At 35.6% G+C, this 7,926-nt stretch overlaps 2 protein-coding genes across 2 annotated transcripts; one reads left to right on the forward strand and one right to left on the reverse strand.

The window, feature by feature from the left end:
- The first annotated feature begins 5,400 nt into the window (after positions 1 to 5,400).
- On the forward strand, positions 5,401 to 6,115 carry LOC111242121. The gene is made up of 2 exons (XM_022784439.1): positions 5,401 to 5,651; positions 5,733 to 6,115. Exons 1-2 carry the CDS (start codon positions 5,475 to 5,477, stop codon positions 6,003 to 6,005), a joined length of 450 nt encoding a protein of 149 aa, XP_022640160.1. The 5' UTR covers positions 5,401 to 5,474; the 3' UTR covers positions 6,006 to 6,115.
- A 499-nt stretch (positions 6,116 to 6,614) lies between these two features.
- Positions 6,615 to 7,756, reverse strand: LOC111241945. The gene is made up of 3 exons (XM_022782704.1): positions 7,647 to 7,756; positions 7,292 to 7,549; positions 6,615 to 7,200 (listed from the first exon to the last, which is right to left on the reverse strand). The coding sequence occupies exons 1-3, from the start codon at positions 7,754 to 7,756 to the stop codon at positions 6,615 to 6,617; spliced, it is 954 nt and encodes a 317-aa protein (XP_022638425.1).
- Between the last annotated feature and the right edge of the window lie 170 nt (positions 7,757 to 7,926).

The following is a 7,926-nucleotide window of genomic DNA, read 5'->3' on the forward strand; positions in this document are numbered from 1 at the left end:
TTCTTTACTGATACTGATTATTGTATTTCCTAATACAATATATTTATTTAATTATATATATTAATCGCTGAATTATTTAATTTAATTTAATATATAAAATATTATTGTTAAACATGAAGGTAAATTATGGGTACGAAAACGGAAACCATTGTTACTGTTTTCGTGGTTTTGGTAGTAGTGTTGTTTTTGGACATAATAAAGGTACACACAGTATAGGACAACAAGAGGAGCACAATTCATGGAGTTCCAACACAAAAGACAATGTTCGATAACATGTCTGGAACTTGATTTTTTTTTTTCCCATCACGGTATAACTTCAAAATATACTTATTAACTTTTATGTTTTAAAATGTATGAAAAAATTAATATAATAATATTAATATATTTTTAATATTTAACAGAAGATAATAATAAAAAATCCAACAACAAAAATCTGGACTTTGACATTGTTAAGTTTCACAGTGTATTTTTTACAATAAATACGTATATATTTAAGGCAATCTATAAACTAATAAAAAATAAATTCAGTTCTAACATGTCCTATTTAAAAATGGATGGTGATATTTGGAATGATGTATTTATTTATGCAGGAGTACTTCTCGCGGATAAGAAAAAGAAAAATGTTTTTTTATCAACCAAATAACCACAACTTTCTATGGTGTATTTTAAATAAATTTTTAAAATCTGAAATAGTGATGTGAAGGATAATTTGGGAAGGAAAGAAGTTTCAAGGTTTTTTTCAAAATCAATTTCTAAACTCTTCATCTTTTTCTTTTTACATTTCTTGTTGTTCTCTTTCCATTTCTGATTGTTTTTTCTTTCTCATCATTTGTCCTTCTTTCTCACCAATCGTAACCTTTACTATCAACCTCTACTGATTATCTCTCTTCTTCATCTCACTCTTTCTCTTCTCCTATTGACAACTTTCAGTTTTTTTATTCTCTCTGTCTCGACATTTTTCCTTCGCTTCTCACTTCCTGTGACGTCGATGGTCACCTCCACCGTCACCTACATTATTGCTCAACCAATGTTTTTCCATTCCCCCTCTCTCGCCCTCTCAACTAGGAAGAAGTAAAAGTGATTCCTTTTCCGAACATGTGGACATTTTTTGGTGAAAGAAGGGGTCTAAGATAGTGTTGAGGTGCGTAGAATCATAAAGTCATGTGTTATACTCTCTCTTTGTGTTATTGTTGTTATTGATGATTGAGTTGCCGTTTGACTCTTTTTTATGTTGAAATTGCGTTATTGTAGAACTACAGTGTTGAGGTGCTTGTTGTTTTACTATTTTATGTTGCTTTGTAAAGGTTGTTGGTGATGAATTTACTTTTTTTTTTGGTATATGTTGGTTTAGCATATTTTGTTGGCATTGGTGACACTTGATCCTTTTACCAAAGTTAAGCAACCATTTAGGATTGCAGCTGAAGTTATACAATTATTTGGTTTTGTCAAAAATGATGTTGGAAACTAGGTTCACAAAAGAGGGGATTTCCATGGAATGCATCATGTTCGTCGAGCATATCCCCCTCTGCAAGAGAGTTCTTCTGCAATGCTAACTCAAGTTATCAACGATATCTGAGATGCTCGCACATTTGTGGGAACAAATTTGATAACATATGGAACAAATTTGACAACATCGATACTCGAGTTGGACACATAGAGGAAATGGATTATATACGGAGTTGCTTAGATCAATAAGGATCTTCTTAGATTTGATAGCAAAGTCTTTCTTAGTTTTTAAATGAAATACTTTTTTATTATTGTAATGCTTTTTCAATATTGTAATGTTTTCTTATCAATGAATAAATTACATTTTTTGGTTTCTTATCTATTATGTTGTTTTCTTCGACTATGAATGAATGGACTATAATGTAATGAGTTAATTCAACTTCAACCAAAATTGATTATGAAAATCATCATGAAAAAAGTTTATTTGGTTCATCGTCTTAATTATAATTGAGGTCGGTGGTTTTCACTCACTCATCCAAGACAAAGGACTAAAAAAATCACTAAAAAATATCGTCCATGCAAACTTGGGGAGCCATGTCCCATTTTTTGTACAAACCATCAATATGCCTCTGATAATCAATTACATGGGTCTTGTAATTGATTACCAGAGGCATGGGAGCCTTTGTACAAAAAGTTCAACGTGACTCCCCAACTGGAAGAACAAGACTCTTGAGGATGGTTTTGCCTCTGTACTTGTGACTTTTTCCAAATTTTGAGATAGGTGAGTGAATTTAATGGCCATGGGTAGTGTTTAGTGCACCAACGAACGTGTTAGACCATTGAATTGTTGAGAAAAAATGTCATTTATGTGCTTTCATGTAAGTTATATAAGATCCATGAGCATTACTACCCATTTTCTACGCTGGTAATAGATTATATGGGTCTTGTAATCGATTGCCAAAGGTGTGGGGGGCATTTGTACAAAAAGTTCAACGTGACTCCCCGACTAGAATTACAGGACTCCCCAGGATGGTTTCGCCTTTGCTCTTGTGACTTTTTTATAATTTTTGATATGGGTGAGTGAGTTTAATGGCCACGGGTGGTGTTTCGTGCACCAATGAACACGTCAGGTCATTGAATTGTTGAAAAAATGTCATTTAGGTGCTTTCATGTATGTTAGATCAGGTTCATGAGCATTGCTGCCCATTTTATGTCCTAGTAATCGATTACAGGGGTCTTGTAATCAATTAGGGGGCATATAGAAAGTTCAATGTGACTCCCCAATTGGAAGAATAGGACTTCCTATGGTTGCTTGTACTTTGTTTCTGAGTGATGTTTTCAATTTTTTGGGATGAATGAGTGTGTTTCTGATAACAGTTGATTTAACGTGTTTGTGTGTGTATATTTTGTGAACAAATTAACTCCTTAGTAGCTTTTACCTTGCTTTACCCTCAAGTTTAATGTGTTTCCTAGTTTTCTTGTGTTTTATTTAGTATATGCTTGTTTTTACCTCTAATCTCTTTGAGTGTGTGAAATAAATGAATAGGAAGCAATTCTAGTGAAGGGAAACAAGCAAGAACTCAAGGGAACATGTTTTGGGACAATAAAAGATTAATTTGAAGCAAACACCCATGTTGGACACCTTTGGAATTGCACAAGAACTTGAATTTTAGAAATGTTGTCAAAACAGCCTATAGTTGAGCGGCAGCTGAGCTATATGTCTCTGGAATGCTGCAGCTAAGGTGCAGCTGGGGTGCAGCTGAGCGCCCTGCTCTCTGGAATGTTGGCGCTAGGGAGCAGCTGGGGTGCAGCTGAGCGCTCTGTCACTGGAAATTTGCCACCGGGGTGCAGCTGAGTGCCCTGCTCTCTGGAATGCTGCAGCTGGGGTGCAACTGAGGTGCAGTTGAGCGGTGACGACGCTGATGTGTCAAAATGGTTTATTTAAACATGGGTCTCACGATTTTTTGGGAATTCTTCTCCTCCTACACTTCATTCTTCACCTAGAGAGATTGGGAGAGGCCCTTGGAGGCTATTTGGGGTGTTGGGAAGCTCTCCCACTCCTCCTTGGGTCTTCAAGCTTCATCAATGGTGATTTTGCCCCTTTTGGGTTGAGAAAGAAGATGGGTCACAAATTGGAGATGGAGATGTGAAGGGGAGGCGCAAATGGAGCATGGAGCATGGAGCAGCTGCCAAGAACCTTGGGAAAGGCTTTGCATCTTCTCTTTGCCGAATTACGTGATGTCGAAAGCAACACTTTGCACTTAACCCATCTTTATGTCCAACCCTAAGAACCTCTGCCAATTCTCCGATTCTTATGAAGGCTGCAAATCTGCTTTGCAAGTCCTGCTCAAGCACATAAACCAATTTAAAGATAGTGAGATTGTGTGCCTCATTATCGTAAGGGAGGCAAAAGAAAGGAACAACGACGTACCAAAATTTAACTCTATAGACTCTCTGTGCTTTTTGAAATCAAATTGAAGCCACTATAGATGTTCAAAGTTTAAGTTCTTGCATTCGAATTAAAGATAATTGAATCAGGAATGCAATGTAAAAATAAAAAATTCTACTCGATTAAATAACTATAAATAAAGTTATAGACCTAACAAGCAGCATAGGTCAAATTTGTCAGCATTTAAACCAGAATATCATTGCAAAAAATTGAAAAGAAAAACATTAAAAACAATCATTCAACAAAAATGGAGAAAAAGAAAACGCTCAAACATTGACTTACCTTGCTTTGAGATGGCTTTATTGTTGTAAACGGACAAAAGGAAAATGTCCAAAAACACAAATCAAAAAGGAAAGAGGGATAACAACCACAACCACAAGACAACTAAGAAATAAGGAACAAACACACACAAACACCCAATGACCAACACCAACATAAACCTAAAATATTAAGGTTTCAAAAACAAGCTTTCCAATGCAACGAATGCAAAGCACACAAAGAGGAAGGCAAGACACCAAAAATAGAGCACACAAGGAGGACAACAATGGTGGTACACCAAATAAGATCGAATAAGTATTTAACACCCCAAAGACCAACAAGAAAACGCCAAATAGAACGAAACAAACACATAACCTAGTCACGGGCATGGCGCCAACAATGAACGAAAGAGGGGTTTTCGCAAAACAACAAAGGCACTTTGGAAAGATCTAACAAAATCATCAAGGCAATGACAATAACAATGGTCAACTAATCGAAAGAACAAACCCACCTGGACACGATGGTGGTGGTGGAGGAATGGGAAGAGGATTCGCTAGTGGTGGAGGAAAGGAAAGATCTCTCGAGAATAAGGGGCAAGAGATTTTGAAAAATGAAATTGAAAACCTAAACATCCCACAATTTTACCCTCTAGGTCAATTATTTTTTTAAAAAAAGATATTCAAACTAACCAATAATACTTTAACACGTGACGTTGTCAAAATTTTGTTGTTAACATATCACAGTCTTAAGAAAAAAACATTTATGAAAAAAAGTGATTTACTTCTACTAATTTAAATAGAAATATGACTAGAAGATACGGGAAAGACATATTTGAAGCTTTCTTTTTTTTATGAAAATCCAACTCAAAGATTATTTATTTTCAACTTTAACAAAAAATAATGTGATAATAAATTATCTTATTTAAATAATAAGTTTTATTTATTTATTTTAGGCTTAATACCTTATTTGGTCCTCTAGTTTGTCAACTTATCTCATTTTGGTCCTCTATTTTGCAACCGTCTCAATTTAGTCACAAATTTTGCAAAAATGAACACATTTCATCACATCCGTTAAGTCTTATGAAACGACGTTAAGTGTTGATGAGCTGTAAGTTGAGTTTTTACCACGTGTCAATGTCAAATAAAATGGATTGGCATAGGTGGATGACCTAGTCGTCGGATTTAAAGGCAAGCCCTAAGTTTTAAGGGAATCCCGTCTCATTGTGACTTAATTCTGGAGTTGGGGAAGAAGAGGTCTTTCATTCATCTTTGGTAAGAAGAGTCATAGTGAAGCATTGTGTTCTTGAGGTGGTCCTAAGGATATGTCTCGTTCATCAACCTCTTGTAAATGTTTGGGTTCGTCCATGCAACACAGTACTGGCAGTGTGAAGAGATTGGGTGNAAAGCCAACATGCTTCTGTGGTCAAAATGCAGTGTTTCGAATTGCCCGAACACCTAAGAACAAGGGGAAAAAATTTTGGGGGTGTCCTAACTTCAAGGTGAGTTTTCCATAAACATTATTGTTTGGGTTGCCCTAAATTTTGGGTTTTGACGAAGCTCTTTGTGTTGTTCTTGAACAGGGTGGGAATGACGAATTGGTTGGGTGCAACTTCTTTGAGTGGTGCTTGGAGGAAGGAAATNAAGGAGTGGTAGGAGAAAGGAGTGGTAGTGCACAAGCTGAAGAAGTGGGTTTNATGAGTATGGAAGAAAGTTATCTTGAAAAGATGAGAATGGCTTCAATTGAGAAGACCTTAGTTAGGTTGGAAAAGGGGTTTAAAATCGTATTGGGGATGATGATTGTGAACTTTATTTTCAATTTAATTTTAGTGGCACTGTTGNTGAAAGTTGGGTGAAAGTTGTATTAGTGGGGATGTTTGTATTTCAGTGGCTTTGTGATTGGTTACGTTGTATCCTTGATGGCTGATATAAGAAATAAAGTGGTGATTTGAATGGCCAATTTGCAGAAAAGTGTTGTAAATCAAAATTTGATGTTTGGTGCAAGTTTTGTTTATGAAATATAACTCATAGAAGGTACCAGCAAAGGCTAAATTGTATGGAATCAAAATATCAGTGGTACAGTTGGTCTTTAACACCAAGTTTANGCCAATTTACCAAGCAATTTTTAACATAGGAATGAAANTGAACTTAAATTAAAATTNTTGTTTTGGACCAACTTTTATTTATGAAAACTGACTTGTACAACCTTTTACCAAAAGCTAAATATTATGCAATGAAAATATGAGTGGTAGAGTAAGATCCAAAATATGAGTGACACAAAAGTTCTTCATTCAATATCCAAACTGATATCCAATTACATACAAAATGATATATCTGAATATGATTACATCCAAAATGAATGATATCCTAATATCATTACAACCAAAATCAGAACATCAATACATCCAAAATATTAGAGTTCAAAATAATTCAACATCAAATACATAATTCATCATTGAACGCTGTCAGCATGCATCATTCACANTGGAGTCTGGTTGTTGAGGAGGACCACTTGCACTTGCCATCACAGTGGATTCTTGGGTAAGTGGAACATCTATTGGTGGAGCTTGGGTGCCTTGTGTTTGTTCAGAAGGAGATTGGGCAGTAGGTCTTTGTGGACAGCCTTTCTTGTTGTGACCANGCTCCTTACATATACCACATTTTTTTCTCTGACCACCCTTTCTTAACTCACTATCGTTCTTCTTCAATTCCCACTCCTCCAATCTTCGTTTCTTTTTGGGCCTTCCTGACATTTTCTTCTTCTTTGGAGGTAATATATCTGAATAGGGTGTTACCTCCCAGATATCTTGACCATTGATAGGGTAAATTATGCTGTTGTAAGTCTCTTCATAAGTGGACTTTCTATACCAGTGGGTTATGTAATCTTCAGCATTGATGTTTAGAAACTTCATTGATGTTATGGCATGCACACAAGGAATGCCAGTAATTGCCCACTTTCTACATGTGCAGTCCATGGTGTCCACATTCACAACGAATTGGTTGCCAAATTGTGAAATATGCATGACCTCAAATAATTTCTCTCTTGACCACCTGTATGTTACACACAATTTACATCAAAGAACTTAGAACAAGTCAATATAAATGGCTAATATTATGTAGGGAGACAGTTTATAAAACTAACCTTGGTAACCAATATCTTACTAAGGAAGACTCCTTTTGAAATCTACTCCAAACTTTAGGGCAGATTGAAGCTTGATACTGTATCATCTTTGTCTTGTTGGCAGCCCATCTCTTCATAATGTATACCCTAATGTCTTCTAACATGCTAATAATAGGCTTAGACCTACTATCTACTAGCACACTATTAAAGGCTTTAGACATGTTGTTGACAAGCGTGTCACATTGTGATCTAGGGGTGAATCTAGATCGTGACCAATATCTGTCATAAAATTAAGAAATCAAAACTATTAAAGTTCTCAATTATAAGAAATTTAACTATGACTATAAGAAATAAAATAAACAATTCAGAAACATACCTAGGTGGAATTGAAAGCAAGTATTTGAAAGCCTCATCATTGATGGCTTTAATATTCCTCATCTCAGCTTCCCATTGTTGTGGATGTGTGGCTACTGCTGCCCTCCACATGAGACGTTTGAGGTCTTTTCCAGGAAATGTTTTTCTAAAATTTGAATCGAGATGCCTAACACAAAACCTTTGCTCAACCCCTGGTAGAAGCTGTTTAAAAGTTGCCAAAAGACCCTGCCATGTTCAAAATATTTAGTTAGATATTTTCTAATGAAGATATTAATTTAAAT

The sequence above is a fragment of the Vigna radiata genome, chromosome 7 (assembly GCF_000741045.1).
Source record: "Vigna radiata var. radiata cultivar VC1973A chromosome 7, Vradiata_ver6, whole genome shotgun sequence".
Taxonomy (NCBI): Eukaryota; Viridiplantae; Streptophyta; class Magnoliopsida; order Fabales; family Fabaceae; genus Vigna; species Vigna radiata.